This window comes from Vicugna pacos, chromosome 35, assembly GCF_048564905.1.
Source record: "Vicugna pacos chromosome 35, VicPac4, whole genome shotgun sequence".
Taxonomy (NCBI): Eukaryota; Metazoa; Chordata; class Mammalia; order Artiodactyla; family Camelidae; genus Vicugna; species Vicugna pacos.
Genome location: NC_133021.1, coordinates 22779498 through 22806413, shown reverse-complemented (window position 1 = coordinate 22806413; position 26916 = coordinate 22779498). Strand labels below are relative to the sequence as shown.

The 26916-nt window shown below is 41.3% G+C and overlaps 2 protein-coding genes and 2 long non-coding RNA genes across 12 annotated transcripts in view; 2 read left to right on the top strand and 2 right to left on the bottom strand.

The window, feature by feature from the left end:
- CACNB2 (calcium voltage-gated channel auxiliary subunit beta 2) overlaps positions 1-8062 on the top strand; it is a 346868-nt gene extending 338806 nt beyond the window's left edge. For 5 of the 8 annotated variants that reach the window (XM_072955193.1, XM_072955194.1, XM_006208879.4 and 2 more), the window contains 4 exons: positions 292-443; positions 1816-1911; positions 2977-3162; positions 4643-5262. In XM_072955193.1, the coding sequence (XP_072811294.1) occupies positions 292-443; positions 1816-1911; positions 2977-3162; positions 4643-5137 (929 nt within the window). In that variant the 3' untranslated portion in view covers positions 5138-5262. Of the gene's footprint in view, positions 1-291; positions 444-1815; positions 1912-2976; positions 3163-4642 lie in introns of all 8 variants that reach the window. The other 3 variants (XM_072955192.1, XM_006208877.4, XM_006208878.3) reach the window with 1 other exon arrangement.
- Positions 3135-10335, bottom strand: LOC140691530 (uncharacterized). The gene is made up of 5 exons (XR_012067240.1): positions 10198-10335; positions 9938-10071; positions 9423-9489; positions 6579-6696; positions 3135-3326 (listed from the first exon to the last, which is right to left on the bottom strand). It is a non-coding gene; the product is annotated as an uncharacterized lncRNA (long non-coding RNA).
- A 2030-nt stretch (positions 10336-12365) lies between these two features.
- The window catches only part of NSUN6 (NOP2/Sun RNA methyltransferase 6), a 31727-nt gene continuing 17176 nt past the window's right edge, over positions 12366-26916 (bottom strand). For both annotated transcript variants that reach the window (XM_072955195.1, XM_072955196.1), the window contains exons 7-11: positions 24564-24683; positions 19455-19599; positions 17231-17379; positions 14172-14297; positions 12366-12605 (exon numbers count right to left, since the gene is read on the bottom strand). In XM_072955195.1, coding sequence (XP_072811296.1) covers positions 12378-12605; positions 14172-14297; positions 17231-17379; positions 19455-19599; positions 24564-24683 — 768 coding nt within the window. In that variant the 3' untranslated portion in view covers positions 12366-12377. The remainder of the gene's footprint in view (positions 12606-14171; positions 14298-17230; positions 17380-19454; positions 19600-24563; positions 24684-26916) is intronic.
- Positions 12565-25770, top strand: LOC140691531 (uncharacterized). The gene is made up of 3 exons (XR_012067241.1): positions 12565-12653; positions 17211-17361; positions 25469-25770. It is a non-coding gene; the product is annotated as an uncharacterized lncRNA (long non-coding RNA).

The following is a 26916-nucleotide window of genomic DNA, read 5'->3' as shown; positions in this document are numbered from 1 at the left end:
TGAAGTTTTGTAGCACCACAAACAAGTCAGCAGAGAGCACCAAAAATTGTGATTCTCATAGACACGATGTTACATGGGGAATCAATTTTATAGCTGGTTTAGAGAGTGAATTACTTAAATTCTAGAGGTGGTGTGAAGAAACAGGATAGCTTTCATCAGCTTGCTGACTTGTAGACCTTAACCTGAGGGCTCACTTACCTGCCTTGCTGCTGAAGAAACAGTGTAGCATTCTACTTTATCTGGTCTAAAAATACTCTTAAGTAATCAAAACTCTTGCTTAACCTTTCACAGCGGAAGTTCAGAGTGAAATTGAAAGGATTTTTGAACTTGCAAGAACACTGCAGCTGGTAGTCCTTGACGCAGACACTATTAACCATCCAGCCCAACTGAGTAAAACCTCTCTGGCCCCTATTATAGTGTATGTGAAGATTTCTTCTCCTAAGGTAAGGAGGGTTGTGACTGCTCTGTAATTAAACTTTCCTAAAAATGGTGGTTTATATTCTGCTTCCCAGTTATAAACAGGTTATGTCCGTATCCAGCACGAAGGGTTTGAAGAGAGACGCGGTAGTCAAGAATTGTTCAGATTCATATAAGCAGAGCATGATGATTAGTTTCCTGGCTTAGAAAAGTGATTCCCAAAGTGTGGGCCATGGACTGCTGGTGGTGGGACGTTTCCAAGGCACTTCCAGTGTCCACGGGGTCAGAACCATTTCCATGATCACACTAAGACACTGTCCTTTTTCACTGTTGTGATATTTGCACTGATGTTAGAAGCAGAGGTGGGTAATGTCTGGGAAGGAATCAAGACCATGCCAGTGCTAACGGCATTGTGGTCTTCCTCACCATGTCCTCACAGTTAAAAAAGTTTCACTTAAGAATAGCCTGATGAAGCAGTAAAATTTATTAATTTTATGAAATTTTGACTCATGAATACAAGGCTTTTAAATAGTCTGTGTAACGAAACGTGAAGTACACTTTAAGCTCTTCAGCTACGTACTAAGTTATCTGGAGAACAAGTTACTGGTGTGATGATTTGAATCGTAAACTGAACGAGCCACTTGGATCATGGAACACCATTTTTATTTGACATGCCTGCTGAGACCCATTCAAATGTCAAGATAGATCAATGGAATTTAATTAACAGGGTAAGAAAAGTTCATTGATGGGTTTCAGACTTCACATGGCAGCTAGTCTTTTCAAGAAAAAACTACCATTTGTTAACTGTGGTATCAAAGAAAAATAAGGCTATATTTTCTTTGTATATTTCAACCAAAACAATATAACAAAGCAGATTCAATGTAGAGGCAGGAAACTTCAGCTGTTTTCTGTGAAGCCAGGCATTGGAGAAATTTGCAAATAATTTAGCTGTTTTTATCAGGAGTGAGTAGTCAATGTTAACATGTAAACAGGTTTATTGGTCATTTTAAAAGGAATCAGTATTTTTTTAATGTCTTTTTTAATTTCTAATATGTAAATATTAGGTATAGTTCACATAAAATAAAAAAGCTCTTTGGAGTTTGCAATAATTTTTTAAAACAGAAGTCATGAGACAGAAAGTTTGGTAACTGCTGGCCTTGAAAAAAGACAAGACTCCCCAGGATGAGCTCCATGCTGGTGATCCTTTTTTTGAAGCTTGAAACTGAGATTAACATGTTCGTTTTGCAGTTAATCTTCAATATATTTTCAGTTCAATAATTCAACCTAATACAAAGCATTTGTGCTGTATGGAAAAGGCCCCGGATAAAAGAGTGAATGTTGAACCTTGTCGTTTACCTGAGTACAGATATTCTCATTTAAAAATCTCATCTTTTACAGGTTTTACAAAGGTTAATAAAATCTCGGGGGAAATCTCAAGCTAAACACCTCAATGTCCAGATGGTAGCAGCAGATAAGCTGGCTCAGTGTCCTCCGGTAAGTCTTCTCTATTCAGTGTAATTCACTCGGAGGCATCAGACCTGACATTCTGTTAACAAAAACCAGACGGACAGGTAAATGCCGGTCTGGGGGGAGAACGCTCTCCATTAGCAGTGGTCTTCACTCCAAAGAAGAGAACTGTCCACCTCTTGCCGTGAGCACCTGTCTAGGTCACGATCGTGACTTATGAATGGCTACGGTTTGTTTGGTGGTGACTTCACTTTGTTAATATCTAACACCTACTTAGTATCTTAAATGAGACAAGATTGTGGTTTCAGAAAATACTTGGTTTGAAAGATGGATCTTTTCGGGGTCCGTCTGTTATTCACTTCTAATCAGGGAATGAGTTGCTGGCTCTTAATAACCGTCTAAGAAATTGATCAGAGATATTATAAAAACAAATTTCAAAACCAGTCAGTTACCCAGATTCGGACACCTGAACACACTGCTTTATATAGCATGCTTTGGGTTTTTGTTTTGGCTATTCTAAAATGAAGGTTGAGCAGAAGCTTTAAGAATTATGCTTATATCCACTTATGATTATTTGGAGTATGTTAACATTTATAAGAACTTTGTTTTGAAGTTTGGACCAGGTCAAATCATTAGTGGTTTCAGCTTTTTCTGCCAAATTTCATGACCTAACCCTGCCTCAGTCATCTCCCAAGATTAAGGATTCCACGGGCTCTATGTCAAAAACAGGCTTCTTCCTGTACTGTTTGGCTTGCACTCCTATTTTCCTACATCTTTTTTTTAACGTAGTATCTATTCCTTTCTTCATGATTGGCAACTTTTCTGTCATGCCCTGAACAACTATTATTACATCGGTTAAGCATGTATGTTCTAAACAAGGATCTGAGGACACACACTTGTAATCTGACTAAATAGGACAGTCAGCCAATCTGAAAAGTAGGGGCACGTAAGCAAGAGCAGAGACAAAGCGGTGAGGTTCTTGGGCCCCTTCCTTCCTCCGCCCTGTGTTGGGGGAGGTTTGGGGCACATGTGTGACGTTCAGTCTGTAATGGGCCGGTGTAAACGTGCCCTTTGAAATGTCTGCCTCCACAGGAGTTGTTTGATGTGATCTTGGATGAGAACCAGCTCGAGGATGCCTGTGAGCACCTGGCCGACTACCTGGAGGCCTACTGGAAGGCCACGCATCCCCCCAGCAGCGGTCTCCCCAACCCTCTCCTCAGCCGGACTTTAGCCACTTCAACTCTGCCTATCAGCCCCACGCTAGCCTCCAACTCACAGGTAAGGGAGCTCTTTTCTACCGACTAGCAACGCGGCTGCCTGGGGTCACATGGCTGGGAGGCAGGCCCAGAAGTCCAGCACAGTGCTTGTTCCAAGCGGGCAGCTCTATCCAGAATGAGACGAACCCGAGTTGCTTACGTCCATCTCCAGCGTGCGTTGTGTGCCTGCAGAAAAGCAGAGTAAATAGAGTCCCGTGAACATGTAGAAACCGTAAAATTCCCTGTCCCCATATTCTGTTAAGACAGAGATAGAAAAACCATCTCCGTGGTCAGCAATACAGACCATGGACTCAGACTGCCTGGGTTCAAATCCCTCGTCATCTCTTCTCAGGTGTGTGCCCTTGGGAAAACCCTTACCTGCTCTTTGCCTTCGTGGGGCTGTTGTAATTAACTATCTCATGTCATTCTTTTCTCATGAGACTCTCTTGTTGTATTTTACAGGGTTGTTATATTAATGAGTTGCTATATGTGACTTCTTGGGATAGTGCTGGTCTCATATTAAGTGCCATTTAAGCATTCGACATGATTTTTTTTCCCCTTAAAACCAACATCCTAAGAATTGAATCTTCCCACGTGTATTCAAGCAAAGGTAGTTAAGTGTACACCCATGTATAGATAGATCTCAGGGACCTGTGTGTCTTTGAACCACAAGAGAACATATAAAAAAATTCTCCCTACAATTTAGAACATAGAATGTAGAACACAGAATGTAGAATATAGAATACAGAATACTGGTTATAGGATTTAGAACATAGAATGTAGATCACAGATTATAGAATATAGAAAAAAAAATCTCCCTCCTTAGTCTTTTTTTTTTTTTAAAGAAAACTTACTCTGTACGCTGTTCTATGCACTTACAAGTTAACAAAGTCTTATTATAAGCAACATGGATGTCCCTGGAGAACATCACTCTAAGTAAGCCAGAAAGAGAGAGAAAAATACCATATGAGATAGCTCATATGTGGGAATCTAAAAAAAAAAAAAAAGAACATAAATACAAAACAGAAACAGACTCATAGACATAGAATAAAAAGTTGTGGTTGCCAGCGGGGAGGGATGGGGGAATGGACAGACTGGAGTTCGAAATTTGTAGGTACTGACAGGTGTGTCTATATATAGAATAGAAAAACAAGATTATACTGTATAGCATAGGGAAACATATACAGGATCTTGCGGAAGCTCACGGTGAAAAAGTATGCGACAATAAATATATGTTCATGTATAACTGAAAAATTGGGTCCTACACTGGAAACTGACACAACATTGTAAACTGACTATAACTCAATTAAAAAAATCATAAAGTCCAATATAGTACAAACTTTATAAATGCCACTGCATGTTATCAAGAGAATGAAGCGACCGAGCTAGGTCAGATTTCATTTGAGATACTTTAAAAAGGGACTAGACTTGAATGGGCTTGCCTGTGTGACAGGGCCTTAGACTCGGACCTTGGCTGAGGTGTCTGCTCCCTTCTCCTCCAGGGTTCTCAAGGTGATCAGAGGACTGATCGCTTGGCTCCCACCCGTTCTGCTTCCCAAGCTGAAGAAGAGCCCTGCCTGGAACCAGTCAAGAAACCACAGCACCGCTCCTCCTCCTCTGCACAGCACCACAACCACCGCAGCGGCACCAGCCGAGGCCTCTCCAGGCAGGAGACGTTGGACTCGGAAACGCAGGAGAGCCGAGACTCGGCGTACGTGGAGCCAAGGGAGGAGTACCCCCACGAGCACGCAGACCACTATGCCCCTCACCGTGACCACAGCCACCGAGATGAGAGCCACGGGAGCGGGGAGCACAGACACAGGGAGCCCCGGCACCGGGCCCGGGACCCAGATCGCGAGCAGGACCACAACGAGTGCAACAAACAGCGAAGCCGCCATAAATCCAAGGATCGCTACTGTGACAAGGATGGAGAAGGGATATCCAAGAGACGGAATGAGGCTGGGGACTGGAACAGGGATGTTTACATCCGCCAATGACTTCTGGCCCTTTTGCATTTTGTCTTTTTTTTTCTTTAAGTCTTGTATCCCACCACCCTCAAACTCATCTTTGGGGTCTACACTGCAATCATATGTGATCTGTCTTGTATATTTTGTATTGCTATTGCTTGAATAGCAATAGCATGACATAGAGTATTAATATACTTTTTTTTTTCCTTTTGTAAGTGCTATAGAAATTCGCCTGGAACGGCTGCAGTTCTCCGGTTGTATACTGGACTTTTCAAAAACTGTCTGGGATAGCTGCCACTTGAACAAAAGCTGTTGCCATCCAGGTGGCTGTTAGTATTTTAAGAAGCATAGTTGACGTTTTCAAAAATGTAGCTGACGTATCCAGCAGGCCAGAATTGGCCCAGCTAAAAAGTGGAATTTCTTGATTCTCCAGATTTTTAACATGTAGGCACCTGATTTGCATAGTCATCCATGGACCACTGTTTCTTGCTTGTACCTCTGGCTGACTAAATTTGGGGACAGATTCAGTCTTGCCTTACACAAAGGGGATCATAAAGTTAGAATCTATTTTCTATGTACTAGTACTGTGTACTGTATAGACAGTTTGTAAATGTTATTTCTGCAAACACCTTCTTATAATTATATATATATAATATATATATATTATATATATATATATCAGTTTGATCTCACTATTTTAGAGTCTTAATGCCAAGTCAGCAGATTTGCTTTATGAATTACAGGGACTAGAAATGCCCACATTCAGGAAATTTGTAATAACATCGTCTAGACGCCCCTCCCCATTCTCGTAGAAAGCCTGTACATACTGTAAATACATGTGACTGCCTGACTTGAAAAGGTTTGATTTCTGAATGTTTTACCATCCTTGTAAGTTTATCATTTTGACCATAAATTAAGGTAAATGTAACCAAACTCCAAAGGTTGTTCTACTCCATGCAGTTCACACTGACTGTGACAAACACCTCCTTCGTAGCTAGTGTCTGAGGTCACAGCACTGGAGTCTATGAGCCGGAGCTCTGTGTGCGCCTGCGTGTGTCTGGGTGTGTACGTGTGCGCGTGTGCGAGGCGGACATGGACCTGAATGAATGCCGAGGACTAATGAAGAAACCAGCGACCGTCCCCCGAGGAGCCCCCCCACCTGGCTCTGCGCCACCGGGATCCAGGACTGCGAGGAAGCTCGCTGCCAAAGGGGACTCGGGGCGCAGCCGCCCGCAGGCTCCTCGTTTCTGCTCCGAGAGCGTAAGACCTACCGGCAACTTTTAACTGTGAGTGTTTCACTGGAAATGTACAATCCTCTGTGTTCAAGTATTTGTTTTAGGAAGAAACGTTTACACAGCTTGTAGAGTTATTTTGTGGGAAAATAAATTTTTCTAACTTCTCCCACTTCCTTTCCCAGCCTCGCCAGCGTTCCTGTTGTCCCCCAAGCCCCACTCCCACCCCCCCAGTTTACCTCTCGGTACGTCCCCCACCACCGACTCCGTGAGTTTCACTGTCCCACAAAACCCCGAAGTGCTTCTTAGAACCAAAGCTTCTGCTCTTCAGAAGAAATCAGGGCAAAACGAGGTGACCTGAAGGAAACGAAATGTTGAGAATATTTTCCTCCATCAGACATCTCTGAAGGGGAAACCAGCAGATATGTTCTCCATGGACCACGAGGTGGCCGTCACGCTGAGGCTAAAACCTCCTGCGTCCCTTACATGTCCATCTGTCCAGCTATGACTAGACAGGTCAGACAGTATTAGGTGTGCAAGGACCTAGCACTTGAAGTTTGTCCCTGGAAAATGCCTATCTATGATTGCCTACCTTCAGATCTGTATATTCTGTAATTATTTTGTTAAGTAAGTTACTCTATTTTTTTGTTTTGCTTCTTTGCTTATCTCAGATTCTTGCCAAATATTCTCGGACCTTTATAAGTAAAACTGTTTCACATTTAACTCCTTACTCCCCTCCCCCAAAGAAAACTCAGAGTTTTAAAAATGAGTTACATATATGTAATGTTTTAGCAGCTAATGCAGGAACCATTTCCGCCAATTTGTTACTTAGCTCTGTACTGTTGACATATCTTTATTTATTGAATATGAAAACAGCAGTCATAATATATAAATTTTGATGTAAAATATTCACATCATTGGGAAACCATATTCCCATGAAAGTTACTTTTATAAAACATTTCCAATTAACTTTCCATCACAGTAAGAGGTTGCTGATCACCAGCCCCATCCTTTCCTATGTGAAATTTCATCCCAGTTAATGACTTTGAAATACTTAAATCCTTGAAGTATAACTGGTATGAATTTTTTTGCTGCTACCATTAATCCCTTTCAAAGAGTCACGCTAACAGATTGCTTTTTTAAATACTGTATCTGGATTCTTCACTTGTCACTTTACTGTGAAACACATTAGTCCAAATCAGAGTATTCCTCAAAAAACTATATTGCAGGATTTGACGTAAGAGCCTCTACATGTGAAAAATGTGTATCAGATGTATGTGTAAACAGTGTGTACTAAATATGTAAACGAAGAAACCATCCCAAGGATGGGATGGGATATTTACTGACTTGTGGAATGTAAAATTCTAGTCTTTTCACACAGCAAAGGCTTAAATCTTAACCCACTCAGTTGCAGAACTATGATTCTTGTAGTTAACCTAGAAAATGCTGGAAATGTTAAGAGTTCTATGTTTTGTTGTCAACCCCATTTCAGCTTCTCCTATGCGCTTTTCTACTGCTCACTGAAGTTCCTGTTACAAAAAGGTGCTGCTAAGTGTAGGATGTCTTAGTTATACTGTACTTTGGGACAATGCCACATTTTAACATGGTCTGCTCTGCATTCATGTTAAACATTCACTGTCAGCTACACTGAACTGTTCAACTAACCTGGTTTAAAGTCGTTCATGTAAAACAAATAAAGAGCTGGCTTCTGCACTGTTTATAATTAGTAGTATTAATTGCCATTTTAGGAATGATTCTTAGAGCTGAAGATAGGCTAAATGTTCAACAACACTTGGCACTTGTGGTGCATCTTCCTTGGGGGGGAGAGGTGAGCAGTGCTGATCGCAGCTGGACTGTGCTCACTTCCTGTCACATCTGCTAACACGACAGCTTACGGTAGGTACAAGCTCTTCTAAAGTATGAGGCACAGCACAGGAAACTTCCTCCCACCTGCATCCTACATGTTCAGCAATTCTGGACTCAGATTTTGAATTGTATTTTTCATTTTTAAAATGAAGAGCCATTGTGATGCCAAATCGAATTCCTCACCCCCGGCCCTTTGCTCGGTGATGTAATGCTGCTAGTCTCGGGTACTCTGATCTCATTAATGCATCCAAAGTTACACTGTTGGAGAAAACAGCTAATTAGATGATTCGGGGGGCAGTTGTTTAATTTTGGCCAAGCTCTATTTTTTTACTATTTGTACTTTACAATTTAGACTAAAATGTGATACACAGTTTTGAAGTAAAATGTACTCACTGTGGAATTAAAATGTTTCTGTTTCACAGACATATTATCTATGGTAATTAAATGTTGAAATATATTAACTTTCCTCCACATTTCCCTGATTTTTTCTTAAATGTCTGTGTTCCTTAAGATTGAATATGTCTATTTTCCTATTTGTTTTATTTTTTTGAAAGAAAGAAACTCCCTGAAAAATGTCTGTTAAAGGAAAACATTTTAACAATAATCTGTCCTTTTGTCCTGTCTTCAATATGCAAGAATTTTTCTTCTGTTTTGCCTGCATTGCTTGCATTTTGATATATGTTGGTACTGATCAAATATTTACACACTTGCTACAAGGCTCACTCACTACCATTTCCATCCCAGCTTAGCACCTAAGGCTTTGCAGAGAGAATAAGAAATGGATTTTGTGTATTTTTTTTAAAAACGCACTGAAAGTTCGGGGAAGTATGCTGAGCCTTAGAAACAGAAGTACCACAGGTGAACAGTGTTTCCCTTTACACAAATGACATCTACTGGAGAGAGGCAGAAGGACGGATGGAAAGAAGTCTGGCACATATTTGAATTTTATGGAGCCTGAAATGATTTTCCCTCGTTCAGTAAGGATGTAATGATGATTCTGAAGATGTCACAAATAGCACAGGGGTCCTGCCTCCAGGGTACTGCCTAGCCTGGGGGTGGGGGTCTGGGGTGTGCCTAGTAAATCAATGATGTGTGTGTTAAGTGCCATGGTAGCAGGAGATAACGGGCACCAGGGGTGCAGTGAGATGCCTAACTCAGCTTCAGAGAAGGGTGTTCAAGAAAGATTCCCTCAAGCAGAGGCCTTCTGAAAATCTCACCTGCTCCAGGAGACCTTGCATTCTTGATGGAGACAACAGTGAGTTACGAGACATTCCTAATGGAAACCTATAAGGAAAAAAGACAATTATTAGGCAATTATTTCCAATTATCCACTTTATATGCCCAAAGGGCAGGAATTTGGGGATGATTTAAATTAACAAAACAAGTGTATTTAACACTACACGAGAAGAGACAGCTTTTAAACTATAGCTGGGTGTTGGGTATTTTAACATACCTTATCTAAAAAGCAGGAAGAATGAAGCAAGCAGACAGTTACAATTAATTTTTTAAAAAGCAGTCACTTTATACTGGCCACTATGGGAGACATTTGGTCACTTATGCAGTTTCAATGATGTTCTTGTTTTTGTCTGACTTCAGACATGACAATCAAGTGGTCTTTTTTTTTTTTTTTTTTTTTGGTCTTAATCTTTCATAATCACAGTTGCTCTGTCTGAGCTGATGTTCTGTGAAGTTGTTATGTTCAGTGGTTCAGTGGGAGAACACCGAGGCTTACCTGTAAGTGCCCGGCCCGTTCCAGCATCAGAAGATGGCTTTCTCTTAATCATCAATCACATCTCTAATAACTTGTATGTGTTCCAACAGATGATAAAATGTACCCAAACTGTGCAATACTCCCATATTTTTAATCTACAGAGTGAAACAAATATTTGTTAATTGCCAGTTTAAAATATGGAAAAAAGGAAAGTAAACAGAGTGAAGGGAGACTCCCATTTAGGAGCGGTACAGAATTCGTTTCAAAGAGGGTTGACTTACCAAATAGCAGAAAAAGTCAGGTAAAATACCCAGCTCAGTTCTTCCATAAAGTCAACTTCTACAAGACTGAACAAGCCTAAAAGGCCATAAGACACCCACCAATAAGGTGATGACAGGCAGACATGCCACTGTCTGCCCTTCTGAGTTCTGGAAAGTGACCCATGAGCTCAGGCCTTTGGGCAGCAGCAACACCACGACCTCACTCAACTTCCCAAAGAAGAGCCCTAAGCCAGGCTCCGCAGAGGGTGGCAGCCCCTCCATGGCACTGATCCACCGCAGGGCTCTGCCCAGTTACCATGGATCCACCAGACACAATAAGCCTCAGGGAACACAGCAACATTCCACCTGGAACCCAACCAGCAACTGACATCCTGGATTGGTCAGATTTTGTGAGGACTCTTTCTGCATTTTCAAATAAGAAATGTTTGGCCAATGTTCAGCAGGAGTCCTGAGCAAATGGGAACTTTAGCACTTTTAGCCTCTTTGCCATCTCTTCTTGTATGGAATGCAGGAATCTCCTTTTCTTCAGTTCTTGGACCAGAGAACTGAGTTCCTTCCACAAACTCAGGTTGTCCCTCATCATTTTTCTCACAAAGCTTGTCAATGAGTTGGCATTTCTCCTTAATCACTGCAGACAGCATTTTTGCCAACTTCTCTTCATATCTTCCAAGAAATTTACTTCTACAAAACTGAACAAGACTGAAAGTACATAAGACACCGTCCAATAAGCTGATGACAGGCAGACATGCCACTATCTGCCATTCAAGATTCCAGAAAGTGAACTATGAACCCAGGCCACTGGGCAGCAGCAACACCATGACGTCACTCAGCTTCCCAAAGAGCCCAAAGCCAAGCTCCACAGAGGACGGCAGCTCCTCCATGGCACTGATCCACCGCAGGGCTCTGCCCAGTTACCGTGGATCCACCAGCTACAAGACCTGGGAAACACACCAATGTTCCACCTGGAACCCAAGAAGCAACTGACATCCTGGATTGGTCAGCTCCTGCCCTCAACCCCGCTGCGTGAACTCTGCTGGCTGGTTCCAGAGGCATTTTGGCCACGCCCCTGGTCTGTTCTGCTCCCAGTGCTGGTAGGCGGCCGGGTTGCGCCCCCTCCTGAAGCCATGGTCCAGAGCCATACTCATGCACGAGCTCTTGAAAATCTCATGGGATTTGAACCGTTCGTCTACAGACTAAGACCGCTGTTTTGGCAAGCAGTAACCCAACAACTCCAAGGTGATCAGCACAAATTGTCTGCAACTGAAACCAAATCTCACGGGATTTGCCATTCTCTTGAGGGATACAGACCACTCCACTTCTGAAAGTATTTCTCCTTATTGGAAACCCAATCGGCTCTCACTGGAAAGGGATGAATGTCTCCATCGCCAGTTTGTGTCATGCACTTCTCAGAGTAACTCCTTCATTCTGTAAGGATGGAAATTCTTCGCAGAGAGCATGAATCCAGACACTCTCAGCTAAAGAAACACATGTCCTCTGACAAGAGCCTTCTCAATCTTGCAAGACTTGTCCCTTTTCCCAGGAGACCCAGTTCCATCTTCAGGCATGATGAATTCAAACTGTTGGTAGGCAACGTTATTCCTTATCCCTTGAAGAATTTCATGTCGTTGGATTTTTTCACCTCACCCTGAAAAATATATTCTAACTTTTCAAAAAGAAAAAAACAAAATACCCAGCTCAGTTACTGGCACATGATAAGTGCGTTATAGCTCCCATACCCTGAATTCTTAGGGAACTCCTACTTCAGAATTTAGTAACGGAAAACATGCTTTATAACCAAATTAAATATTGTTCATTTTATTCCTTTTGTTAAATCCACTGATTTTAATATTAAAAATGACCTGCATTCTTTACAAATTAAAACAAAGACCCCAAGTGGAAATATGTTCCAGACATCTATAGGCATATCCTTTTCTTTAACTCTGCTAAATCCGTAAGAAAAAATTATTTTAAAAACAAAATATTATCTCAAACCACCTCCCATTACTTCCTCTATGAAGCAGAGTCTCATAAGTCTCTCGATTCCTGGAGAAACAGCTGGCAGTCTTTTCTGTTTCCTCAGCAACCATGGCATCAATCACTTGGCCTGACAACAGTCTGATTTTTTTTAAAAAAAAAAAAAAAAAAGCACCACACACAGCAAACATTTGGAATTTTCATTTCTAAGGATCCTTCTCCTGTGTGCTTTTGCATTTTATGAATTTTGCAATAAAAAAACCTATACAATCCTTATTTGCCAGCCAAACCATGTCTTCTATTCTGGCGTCTCTGAGAGAATCCATGTCGGTGTTCTGTGATTGCACAACAGATGGATCGAATCGCTGCAGCTGTTTCAACTGTTCCAGCGACAGGCCAGCTCCCATCATTCCTTCTCCTCCAACGTGGGGTTCCTGCTCGGAGAAGACAAAGGAACATGGACAAACATCCTTGCATTATCAGTAAGTGTGCCTGCATATGACTTAAGTTAAAAGACAAACAGCTGTAAGTGTTAATTACAATTACCAGCTGCAAAAAAACAGGAAAATGAGTAGATACCGTTTATCTCTGTGAAACATACATACTGTTTTTCTGGGAGAGCAGCTGCACACGGTCACCTGATGAAGGGGAACCTAGTATGGCCCAGACGCTCATCAAGTACCTTGATGTGCAAAAGGCCTGGGCTTCACACTTGGAAAAGCAGATTCAAATCATGGCTCGGCCACACTGAAGCTGTGTGACCTTCTACAAGTAACTTTACCTAACTCTGTTTCCTCATCTATAAAACAGATAACACATTCAGTTCTGAGGCTTAAATAAATAAGGAGGCATACAGTGGGCACTCAGGAAGTGGAACATTATTATTAAGAACAGCAGCAAATGAAAATTCAGCCTTATTTGTCAGACTCCCCAGAACTGACAGGAGTTTCGATCAGAGGAATAGGAATACAGAATCAGTCATAAGGAATTGAGTGATACTTGCAAACCACTGCTGCAAAAGATGCATAATCCTAACTTAAGTCCCCATTTCACAGACAAACGTTTGTGTTACTGAAGGTGCATTTTCCCAGGTTTATGTCTAAAAATCTATCATTTATTAACCCATGGGGGGAAGTTCCATCTCTTTTATGCAGATTGAGTATGTATGTATACACATACACATAAAACTCAAGTGAATTCTCAAAAGCCTTCCTTTCACCCACAATGTAACCATCTTATTTCTGAGTCGAGAACCCATCACTTGATAGCTTTTTGTTTATGTTTTCCAGTTACTTACTAGAATTCTGTACAGAAAAAACAGACTTTACATGTTCAATCTACCTGAATGAACGTAAGCATTACTACAGATTTAAACCTAATCTCAAACATCATGGGACTAAAAATATTGTCATAAATATGGTTTTAATAAAAACTGTAACAGAAAGACAGTGCTAGGTAAAATAAAGTACAGTCAAGAAAACTTTTTAAATGTTCCATATTTTATATAAGAAACCATAAGGAAGCAATTATCTTGAACCATTTTTCCCCCCTTGGCTAGACTTCTGACATCCCAGTTACTAAACTAAAGCCTGTTTGGGCTTTGATGTGACATGAGAAAAAATGTTCAACATTTTTCCCATCAGAAAAATATGGGATGGGGGCAGCAGTGGGGGGCGGGGCAGAATTTTTTTGGAAACAAAATTCTGAGTAACATGAACAAGAGCCACAAGTAAAATAAAGGATTAATACACATACACCTGAGCCCTGTGGCACTTAAACACTGTGGCAAAGAATGAAGACATGGGGAAACTTTATCAGGACGTTGAAAATCCTGTGGGCAGTCTAGAAGGGATCTCATTAGGGAAACATTCTTGTGAACTGCAGTATCTGTTTCAGAAGTTTTACTTGGCATACTTTTTCATATAACACTGTTGACTATCACTGCACTGAAGTTTCTGCGATTTATCAGATTACACGGAGGCAGCTGCAATGGCTCTTACCTGGTGCTGAAGCTGAAGGCAAGGGAATGTCCTGAGGGCCCAGGCTACTTGTTCTTCATTTTCCGCCAGTGTGATGGTGCACGTGCTATAAACCAGCACGCCCCCTGGCTTCAGCAGCTGAACTGCCTAGAGAAAAATGTGACCAGATTGTGTATCACAAGAGCAAGTCCACACTTTAGGGGATTTTAAAAAATATATTTATGATATCTTTTTTCAAGCATTTGGGATAAATAAATGATGTCCTGTAGAACCAGGATTCTTTCTCTAATTAGAATGCTCCAGACTAGATGCACTTCATTATCTTGGAGCTGTTTTAGTCCACGTGGACCAGGACTTTCCCAAATATGCTCATTCAGCTGCAAGGCTTCAGATATCATTTTTATTCAGAAAACTCACAAATTGACATTTCTAGGCCAGACTCCTTTCTGAATTCCGTGCGAATATAGTCAGCTGCCTTAGTAGTTTTACCATCGGATGTGATGTGTCCCTCCCTGAAGTGCTGTCTTCCTCTGAAACCTACTGGAGGATTCCCGTCCTCCCAGGGGCTCCGCCCACAACCTCAGATTACCCTTTATGCCTCTTGCTCTCACGTTTTCCATCCATCAAGCAAATTCTACTGGCTCTACCTTCAAAATACATCCAGAATTTGACCACTTCTCACCACTTCCACTGCTATCATTCTGCTGTAAGCTTCATTATCTTTCACCTGGATTATTCCAAGAGTTTCCCTCTTCATTTACCTTGTCTGTTCCCTGCCCTCCTGCCATTCATTCAGGAGCAAGAGCAGTGGTTTTAGAACTGTTGTTTCTCAGCTCAAAACCCTTCAAACGTTCTCCATCATCACTGGAAGGCAAAGTCCACGTCCTCAGAAGGGCCTTCAAGGTCCTGCATAAAGCAAGCCTCTAGCTACCTTTACTTCATGTGCACCCAGCTGTCTCTGCTTGGGCACCGCCCGCCCTGCCTCAGGGTGTCTGCCCCGGCTTGGAGAGCTCTCTCATTCCCTGCACTGCTTGCTCCCTCACAATCCTCTTATCTTTACTTGTATTTCGGCTTCTCAGCGGGGACCTCCCTGACCACTCAATGTAAATTTTCAACTAATCTGATCAGGCATGCTCTTTCTTCAGTTTGCTCCACAGACTGACTGCCATGTAATATGCTCAGTAACTTAATCACCTATTTGTTCATTTTCCCCCTCAGTGAGAATCGGAACGCCATGTATTAGGGCAGGGACTGACCACTGTATTGTGAGCACCTAGAATCACGTATTACATACAGGAAGTGCCCCATGAGTACTTGTTCAGGAAATAGATGTAATGTGAAAATGAACTTGTTCCAAAATAACTAAAGTTTCTCTTTTCAAATTCACAAATTTCTTTAAATTTTACAAAAAAAAATTTAAGCGTACAGTATACTTTCTTCACCAGAATACACTGATCAAAATTAAATTTTGCTACCGTGTGCCAGCCACTGTTTCAAGCACCTTACATAGTAAATCCTTGTTAACTATGAGTGAGGTACAGTAACTGTCTCCAATGAGGTAACTCTATCAGGTGGGGTCATTATCCCCACTTCTCAAATAAGGAAACCAATGTACCTAAATTAACTTATGTGGAGGAGCCATGGCTCAAATCAAGATGTGTCCACATTCTCAGTTAATTTCTATCCTTGCCCAACAACATACGTGCTCTATTCTAAATTCTCTCTTGCACACGGTCAGCTGTTCCTTTCCCTTGAGATCAACGCATCTCCTCCTTTGTAGCCTTTTAAAACTTCTTTTTGCAATGAGCTAAAAAGAACAAAAAAAAACAAGTCTCTTAAAGCAGTGTCCTAATTTTACCCTTGGGTCAAAGTGGGTTTCGGCTGCTTTTTTGCTGCTTGCTGTTTAAATTTCTAGGATGTAGACTTTGAAGACTGTATAGAAGAAGAAGTTAAACAATCCACCACCAGTGCCATGTTTGTGCAGGAAAGCAGACACCAGGAGGCCTGAATAGAAATGTCCTCAAAGACAGCTTTAGAGATGGGACAATCATACTGTATCCATTACTGATATACCTTCGCATTTATAATTAGAGCTAAGAGGAAATGATGAGGTCTCCTTTGGTCAAACACTGTCTACATCCTGTGAAATCCACAAAATCATTTTTGCAAAATAGAAAGAAATTCTCAAATGTTCTATCTGGGCTTCTTCTGAGACACCCTGGAGATCAGTCAGATTTGCTACGTTTTTACGGTTCTTCTACGTCCTACACCAGATGCTGTCATGTCCCAGTTTTATGAAATGTGTCTGCCTCTACTGGATTCCCCACTTCTAATTCACTAATATGATCCAGGAACCCTATACAAATTTTATTTCACATCCAATTTTTTACATCAGTTGGTAACTATATGTTAATAACCCTCTATTTTTAACATCAAGCAGAATGTTTGAAATTCATTAAATGTCTCAGAGAAGAAATTCCACTATTGCCTCTGATGAATGAGTGAGTCAACAAAAAGGAAAATGGGGTCTCTAGATTTTTGTGTGTGTGGTAAAGTATACACAAAATTTACCATTTTAACCATTTTTAAGTATACAGTTTGGTGCCATTAAGTACACCCACACAACCACTTGTACAGCCATCACCATTATCCATCTCTTGAGTTTTTTCATCAACCCAAACTGAAACTCTGTACCCATTAAACACAAACTCCCTGTTCTCTGGTCCCTCCAGCCTCTGGCAACCTCTATTGTACTTTGTCTCTATGAATTTGCCTGTTCTAGTTACCTTCTATAAACAGAATCATACAATATTTGGTCCTTTTCTGTCTGGCTTATATCACTTAGCATGATGTTTTCAAAGTTCATCCATGTAGCATGTATCAGAATTTCATTCCTTTTTAAGGCTGCGTAATATTCTGTGGTACGTATACACATTTTGCTTATCCATTCAATGGATACCTGGGTTTTTCCCCACATTTTGGTGATGGTGAATAATGCTGCTAAGAACACTGCTCTCAGTCTTTAAGACATCAAACTACTGAAGGTCTACTTTCTTGCAGAGAAAAGTATCCTCACATACCACAGTAAAGAGTTTTCGCTGCAATGGCTGATATGATGTCACTTCCTTCAAAGTCCAAGTACAAGCCATGTTTGGTCGCTGTCCCATTCCACTGCAGGGAGCGTCAAGGAGAATTCGGTCAAAAGATTCCGGTAAGAATGGAGGTTCTCCTATAAAGAGAATTATAAATTTACTTACTATCTGCCCTATTAGAACAGAAAACTCCCAAGATAGATACAATTAGCAGGAATTTAAAATCATAACCTAGAATGGAAAGTAATGAAAAACTGTTCCTTCCTTCAATCAAGTTTCTGGTTGAGCTAGCAGACTTACATGTAAAAAGGTTACAGATATGATTATTCTGGGATTACTGACACAGCAGTGCAAGCCAAGGCCTAATCAAAGGAGACTGGTCCTCTGATTGTCAGAAGCCACAATCCATCAGAGCTGGGACCTGGAATTAAGTATAGTCATTCTCAGAGCTGATACTTTTCTTAGTAATTCCTACTGCCAACAGCGCCAGAAAAAGAAAGTATACATTTTAGGTTCTAGTCAAACATACTGATTCTACGGTACCTCAGTCTCCGTGCTTCTAGAACGAGTCTGTATCCCCCCGAATCCAATCTTCCACAGATTTCCCTATGTACCCACTTAAATAGCTTTCTCCACTCCAACCTCTGATCTATTTAGTGTTACTGGAGAAAGTCATGAAACCACACACGTCTGCTTATATATTTATGCTATTTCCAACTCTAGGCAGGGTATTATTGTGGACTGCTTTATGCAAAGCTAGCTGACTGCCTAAGTATCCACTGCAACAGTCCGAGTCTCACCCCACGATAACCTTCTGCTTGCCTCTCACTGCACAGCAGTGAGACACAAGCTCTTATCAGTTTAGCGCATCTCCATCTATCACCATCCTTGCTTTCTTATCTACTGTCTCCAAAGACGTATCTTTTCAAATAAGGGAGTATTTTTAAGGTTTTTAATACATACTGATAAAATCCTCTTAGAAAGACTATGCCAATTCACAATTCCATTATCACGAGTGGATTTTCCCCAAAATCCTCATCAAAGTTGTTAATTATGTTATTGGCCATTTGGATTTTTTTTCTTTATATGCTCATATTCTTTGTCTTTGCTGTTTTTCTACTGAGACTTCTTTTTCTCACTGATTGGAAGAGCTCTGTGTGTATTAGGGATATTAATCTCTTCTTTCTTAAGTATTTTACAATTATTTCCCACAATTTGCTACCTGCCATAGTTTTTTCTCTTCTTACATACATAATTGTGGAGCATTACACTCATCTTTTTCCTTGTCGAGGTCTATCCTTGCTTTCACGCTTTAAAATCATCCTCATTGTTAAACCAAATAAACGTTCAGCTTATATCTGCTTCTAGTCATTTTCCCAGTTTAATTCTTTTCTTCACCATTTGCTGAACTCTGATCCATTTTTTTTTTTGAAGGGAGAAGTAATTAGGTTTGTTTATTTAGTTATTATTTATTTAATGGAGGTACTGGGGATTGAACCTAGGACCTCGTGCATGCTAATAAGCACATGCTCTACCACTTGAGCTATACCCTCCCCTTCCCAGTCTAATTCTTGACAGTAAACTTTAATCCATCCTGAAGTTAATTCTGCATACAATCCTTTTCCCTACCCTCCAAAATAAAAAATCATCTTAGAGCTACTTGCTGCCTGATTTACTCTTTCCTCTAGATTTGAGATACTAATTTCTCATATACTAAACTCTTGCACACGTCTGAAGTTATTTTAGGGATCACCCATTCTGCTCCAACTATGCTAGTTATTAAGCTCTATTTTCCTGAGCTCCAAACCTACCTTTCTCTACGCTGTTGTGTGATGCTGAGGTGAGAACTCTGTGAACTACAATTCTCCTTTGCCTGCTGACTTCAAGATTCACCAACAGGAAGGAGAGAAGTGATGAGACTGGGGAGAGGAGGATAAACAAGAGAGGGAGAGAACAGGACCTGATCCTTCCCAACGGCTTGTCTCTGTCAAAACAATCCCAGGAACAGCCCTTTGCCTTCACAGCTGCAGTTTCCAGCTTCTTCCCTTAAGTATCAGTGTGAAGTGGGCATGGTCTATCCCTCAATTCAATTAAAGTGTTAATCCCAGCTACACTTCAATAAAAAATTAAATTTAAAAAAAAGACTTAAGGTAGCAAAATCTGACTGTTTATAAATCCCAATTATAGAAGCCTAAGATAAAATTTAACTCACCTTCTGTGTCCTTGACCACATCAAGTTTAAGGGCCTTTGTTCCATCAAAGCAAAATGCCCTGATGGAATTCAGCCCCAACAGTAACGCATTCTGCTTTATTTTTTCTACTTTGTTGGATATTTTATCCAGCGCAATCACTTCTCCCTAAAAAAAAAATAAAATAAAATAAAACAAGAACATAAAGAAGTGTAAATCCAAAGCAATCATGAAAATTATTAATAAGGAGAAAAACTGATGAACAATTACAGTCTTCCCCACTTTCCTCCTACCACCAGTTTTACAGCTAAATTCATCATCAAAATGTGTATCAAATTTACATCCAATACTTATTATTCCTTCCTTTTAAAGAACACAATCTTGTCAGATAATTAAGTTTCTTATAATGCTCATCTACTTTTAATCAATAAAACCCAAAACCAAGAGTAGCATTTGCAATCTTCTACAGAAACTTAAAAATGTCCATTTGTGATAAATATTAAAAATCACCAACTTGGTGTGCCTTGCTCACCTCTGAAAGAGCAGGAACTAATGTTCTAAGACATTTGCCTTCTAGTCCTTTGAGCTACAGATGAATGTCACCTGTAAAATCAATCTTCAACCCAATATCTTCTGAGCTATAATCACGTAACAAAATTCATGTGAATTCTGACAACCAAAGACAGAAAAGCGTAAGCCTGTATTATCACAGCAAAATGTTCTGGACTGGGATAAAAAGTAGTTCAAAAATAATTCTATATGGTAACACTCTGGTTACGTCAAAATCAATAGACAAGAGGCTTCCCTTTCATGAATGAGCTGTGACATTCATATGATATTTCAAAGCGTACTGTGAAACAGTACCAGGGAAACGGTGACACATAAAGCCTTCAATGTATTTTTGTTTCTTTTGTTCCTCCTTGTATGATACATGCATGGACTGCATAGACTACAGTACTGAAAATGTGCTGATTACGGTCCTAAATGTGGCACCAGGCTTAGCCGTCGTCATAGATCCAATGAATACCTTGACAAACAGGAAAACTGTTTCAAGTGAGCTGAACTGGAAAAGCAGGCAAAAAACCACCAGAATAAGGTTCAAATGTACCACAGTGAAGTGGAAACTGCCCTGGCTGAAGGCTGCTTTTACAAAAGTTCAAGACTGGAGGCTACACTGATACAAAATTTGCTTAATATAAAAAAACAAACCAAAGCAGTAACAAAATCTGGGATTCAGTTCTGGCTCAGGGTCTGTGTCGCTGGCCCACAAGGAGACTGCCTAAATGGCTCCAATTCTGCACCCAACCGTGTGTACCACTCACCCCGTGACACCTGGTTGTTCCGAGTCGGGCTCGGCCATGTGATTTGCATTGGCCAGGGGGGTGACAGCGAGCAGCGCCTCAACAGCCGGGCTGCCTCTGCTTTGTCCCCTGCCACCAGCGACCCTCAGCTATTGCCTGCTGCTGGGCACATGCTCCGGTCCTCGCAGAAGGATAGGGGACACACAGACCAGAGGCAGGGCCCACCAGTGGCCTCCACTGAAGCCATTAAGTAAGCCAGCATCAGCCAAACCCAAGCAAATGAGCCACTCAAGATCATCAGAACCTCCAGCTAACCCACAGGTGACCGGGTCCTAGAGCAAGACCAGCGGGGAACCGCTGAACCGACAGACCCCGGAGCTGACCAGGTTAGCTGTACGCCACCAAGGCTTTGTGGCGGTTTTAACACAGCACCGTAAAACCAGCAGAAAATGCACACACCTACAACATCCAGCCTCCCTTGGGAAAGACTTTTTCTCTTGGTAGAGAGAATAAAATGCCTATGAACAAACACTTTTAAGCAAACACAATCAATACCACACCATAAATTAAGGCAGATAATTATCCCTTCCTCAAAGCATATAATCTTCACATTTTAACTTCCAGGAAAACTGAAAAATGGTTTGCATTAAACACCACAACTTCATAAAATGAACCCTTTTATTTTGTATTTTTCCCTTTACACACTGGTGGTGTTAAATGCATTTATCCTTAAAGAGTTTCTACTATTATCACCTTAAACTCTTTTTGGACAAAGAAGAGTCATATAAGTTAACAGGCAAGTGTGTCTCCTCTAATGAACCCTGAGTATCAATTCCACAAAATTTAAACAAAAAATATCTTTTTCTTTCTTAAATCTAAGGCCACCTATAAGGTCATACTAGTGCTACTGCAAGTGTGTGTGTGTGTGTGTGTATGCAGCACACAGTGTGTACACACACACAGAGTACACATATATAGTACTTCATATAGATGGTGTGTGTATTCTATACATGTATTTACACACACATTGTGCAGAGATGGTAGGCTTAGACCTTCAACGTATTTACTGAAAATATAAATTTTTAGACTTATGCATTCTTATCGTTTGTGACATTGTGAATGTTTCAGAAATTCTAATAGCTAAACACTAATGTGTAAGTAATGACAATTTTCATCAGAAGTCTTTGGATAATTAAAATGATCTGCACTCATGAAGGGGAAAAGCTACAATCCCATCCTTGACACAGTAAGAGTTCCTACCGCCTTCTGTACAAGACTGCTTGTAAACCCCTGGATGGTAAATACCTAAGAATCATCAAACATCGATCAAAAATGTATCCCCTGATCAAGTCCAAAATCTGGCACTTTTAAGAGTAGGAAATAGTGTATCTTCTATCAAGTAAATTAGCTAGAGAAGGGCTTTTGCTAAATTAGCCTCATGGAAGTGTATTTCCAAGCCAGAAAGTCCTACCTCAAGTATGCAAATTTTTCCTTACTTAGAAATTAGTGCTTGAAGACAACTGCTGAGTTTCCTTGGCCCACAGGAATTTTCACTGCTGTATAAACCTGAGCTAATTTAAAGAAGTGACAGTAGATCCACAGCCCGCACTGTTCTCACGTCCTTGCTGGTCTCCTCACCCGGCTTAGAGGCCACAGCACGTTATACGCACTCCCTTAATGCACATCCTCAACGTGCACGCTTGTTTCCCACACCCGCACACAGAAACGCAGCTGTGGTTAAACCTCATTCTTTGCCTACTCCATGTCTATCCCATGCAGCCAAAAGGCGCGTCACTATGCCAACTAACCTGACTTTAAATCCATGACCACTGTGCCTGGGACACTGTGCTGTACACCAGGAACTGACACATTGTAACTGACGGTACTTCAATTAAAAACATAAAAAAATAAAAATAAATTTAAAAAATAAAGAATAAATTCATGACCACTGTGTTCATGGGGCCCTCCTTGCAAAACAGAATTAAGACATACCCATAGCCCGTTCTCACTCCCATGATCCTAGATGAATACTTCATACCTTCTCCAAACTCTTACCGCCTCCTCCTCATCCCTGTTCTCACCTGATGACCTTGCTTCCTGTTTCAGAGGAAGTGAGGACAACCAGAGGACTCCCAGTCTTTTACACAGCTACCAGCCCAACACTTGTACCCAGGTCCTCGGCCTCCCCGCCTGTTTCCATGGATAAACTGTCTCTTGCTACCACCTGAGCCACTTGAGCATCAACTCCTGTCCCACTTCACCTACTCAAAGATACTGTTCCAGCAATTTTCCCGTTCCATCTGGTGTTACCAATTACCCCTTTTAATCTATCTTTTCTATTAGCATACACTGTTATTTCACTCATCTTAACAAAAGATGAGTTCACCCTCCCACTGAGGACCCATTTCTCTGCTCTCTGGTACAAACGTCTCCTGACCCTGCAAAGGAGCTGTTCCAATTCGCTTCCTCTGATTCCCCTCATCTTCCATCCAAGCAAGCGTGTCCACACCCTGCAACTGCTCACGACAGGGTCCCCCACCACCCACCAGGTGCTGAGTCCACGGGGAGCTCTCAGTCCTCCCCTCGCACGGCCCGGCAGCCACACTTCCCCCCGCTGCTCTCCCCGACTTCCTCAAGCCCTTTCCTCACGGGGCTCCCCGGCTCTCAGGCTGCTCTGGTTTCCTCCAACGCCCCCGGCCAGCCCTTCTCTGTCCCAGCCCCTGAGTGCTGGCACACAGCACCCCTGAGGCTCAGTCTTCTGGCCCCTACTACCTTCTGCTGCCGCCCCCATCAGCCTTAGGGCTTTATGTATTCTCTACAAGTTGGTAACTTCCAAACTGCCATTTCCAACCCAGACCTCCCTCCTGTATGCCAGACTCAAATACCCAATTGCCTCTCACAGTCATCTCTTGGAAGTCTAACAGGACTTCACGTTACTATATCTACAACTCAATTTCTGATTATTCCCTGTAAAACTTGCTCTTCCCAATAGTCATCCCTATCCAGCAAGTCCATCTTTCCAGTTCCTCTGGCCAAAAACCCAATAATTCTCTCATTTTCACAACCCACATCCAATCTATCAACAAGTCCTAACAGCTCCAACTTAAGAACACATCCAGAATCTGACCAACTTCTTACCACCTCCACGACTCTCCCCTGAATTACCGTCTAAGTGTCTCTGCTCCTGCCCTTGCCCTCTGACAGCCTGTTTTCAAAGCTGCAGGCAAGGCAAGTAGGGAGGCGGCTTACATCACTCGTCTGCCCAAAACACGCAGTGACTTCCCATCACTGGAGTAAAGGCGAAGTCCTATCGGGCCCTGCAAAACAGCTCCACGTGAACATCCTGCCCCCATCCCCACTACTCTGATCTCTTTCCCTCCTACTTTCCTCCTCACTTAGTCTAGTCCTACAGAATGATGGAGCTTCTCAAACATCTGATTCAGTGTTCACTCTGAGTATATTTTACACCCAACTCTAACAAGAAGGGTATTATAAATTAAGCCATTGACACTGCAAATCTGATCACTTGATTAGGCTGAGGTGGAATGGAGTAACTTCTAATAGAACGTAGAGAAACAAGCATTCAGAGCACATAATTCTGGTCTAAAAATGGATTTATCCTTAACTGGTCAATAACAGCACCAAAAGGAAGCAATTCTGGCACCTCCACTGAAAGCACATCCCTCTTCCCAGCACACCGCAGGCCACTCAGACAAGCACTTCTTCCAGGAGTGCTTGTTTAAACAGACGCCTTTGTACAAAAACAAAATGAAACACAACAAATCTTGCACCCAGTACAAGCGGAGAGATTGAAGGTAAGGGCGGTCTCACCTGATCCTGCATCAGGGCAGCAATGTGTGTCGTTTTGCCTCCAGGGGCCGCACACAAATCCAGAATCCGCTCTCCAGGCTGAGGATCCAGAACATGAGCTACCACAGCAGATGGCAAATTCTACAGCGGGGGGAAAACAGCAATCAATTATCACAATCAATTATCAACAACACATCATTTTAAATTTCAGAATCAGAGAACATAAAGAAACCTTTAGTAGGTAATCCAGTACAGCACCCTCTGCCAAGAGTGTTTTTTCTAAATATACTAGTGTCAGGAAATTCACAATTTCCTAGGGCAACCTGTGATCCCATGGGACATTCACACATGCATGACACATTTCCCCAATCAATTTGGCAGGAAAAAAAAAAGCATATTGTCCTGTCTTATTTCAGTGGTTCTCAATATTTAGGAGGTCAGAGACTTCAGAAATATGAGAAAACTTTCAATCTTTCTCCGAGAAAATCTAAAAAATTTTGTAATTGCAGGTGCTTCACCATCTAATTCCCCTTTAAAAATCCTCATTTGGGGCTGTTAATGCCACTAAAAGTGCATTTGGGTTCCTAGCTCCTATCACTTCCACACTCTAGTAGGAGAAAAGCAGAATGTGGAAAAAAATTTAGCTATTTCTGATTGGCACCTAGAAATATATTCTAGGATTATACAATCCATCTATAGCAGTAAGTTGTATTAACTCATTAATTCATTATTAGTATTAATTGTATAAGAACTGCTACTATAGGATGGCAGTCAGCCTTAAGTAAGACAGAATACCACCACAAAGTAATTCATTTTTTTAATTACTTGGCAAGAAAAAAAAGGCTCACAAGCATAGGATTATTTATTTTTTAAGTTTAAAAGTTTCAATGCACTCTCACACCAGAACACTTTATGTCCATTATTAGCATGGACTCAAGAACTGGGAGGAGGTTACAGGGATTTCAAGTGAACCCAAGCTCACCACCTCAGAACAGAACATCAACGGTGAGAACGGAGATACCAGTGAGCAAGTTCTCCCCTCCCTGCGCATCAATGAAGCATTAAAGTCAGAGCAAGTGATTCCAGCACCTGAGGAGCAGGCCCTCCACACTGTGCATGAAAAAAAGCCCAGCCTGTTACAGGTACTTTTTCTCAACAGTCTAATTTATTCCAAAAATATTTAAAAATTGAACTCCAATATAAAAACACTAAAACACATATGTGGCTACTGGAGATTCAGTGATTCTTTACCTAGAGTCAATGGCCATCCCACACTCCTAATAGAGATAACATTAATGCAGTGGCCAAAGAGGACAAATTTCCAATCAAATGTAAGACACTGAGAACCTGGTGATTATGCAATAAGTTGAAATCATGTAATAGCCCAAGTGGAAAGGCTTCCTTAAATATTTAAATGATGACAAAGTTCTCCTAGTACAGTTTAGTCTACTACCTTTCTCTACAGTATTTCTCAATCCAGGCTACATGACAGAATCACCTGGTGAGTTTTTGTTCGTTTTGCTTTTCTAACATGCGGTTTTTCATCTAGAACAGTTAAAGCAGAATTTCTGGCAATAGGGCCTAGGCAACAGTGCTTTTCAGAACCCCCAGATGCTTCTGACAGTCCAGCCAGATGTGCACCACTGCAATGCTACAGTGATTCACAACCTTGGCTGCAAATTCAAATCACCTGGGAAAGCTTTTCACTATCCTGACCCAGGGCCCACCCCAGCCCATTCAGGTGGTAGGGGTCCAGGCAGCAGGATTTACTTAAAGCCCTCAGATCATCCATCCTCATCTGGCTCTAAAATCAATTATTTACAGAAACCAGGCAATGAGAAGATTAAGTTTCAAGCATCATTTTTGATTTCAGGTAATCTAGAATATAACTGAAAGCATCATTTAAGTGTTAAACCTTTAACTGTCAGTTATTTCAAGTGAAAGGCATCTAAGGATATTTTTGTAATTCTGTGGATTGTGTTTCAGCAATTAAAAAGTTTCCTTTCTGATTTTGAAAAACCAAATAATATTGCACAGTTACAATTTTCATGATTGTGTGCAACATTCCCATTAACTTTATAACGTGTATTCTTGTGTAACTTCAAGTGCCAAAGACAGAAAGAATTAGCACTAGCCCTTTACACCCCTCACTCCCACACAAAGTGAAGCTTTTTCATTAGCTGCTGGAAACAACGAAAAGTACTGATTTAGGGATAATGGTTTCCAGAGAAAGGCAAGGCAAGAGGCAGCAGGAAAAAAAAAACAAACAAATTTCAGGGATTTTCCCCATACAAGGTGTAAAATTGTATGTATCTGTGAAGTACCTGCAGTGACCACATAGAATGGTCAAAGGCTAACAGCTGCCTAACTCGGC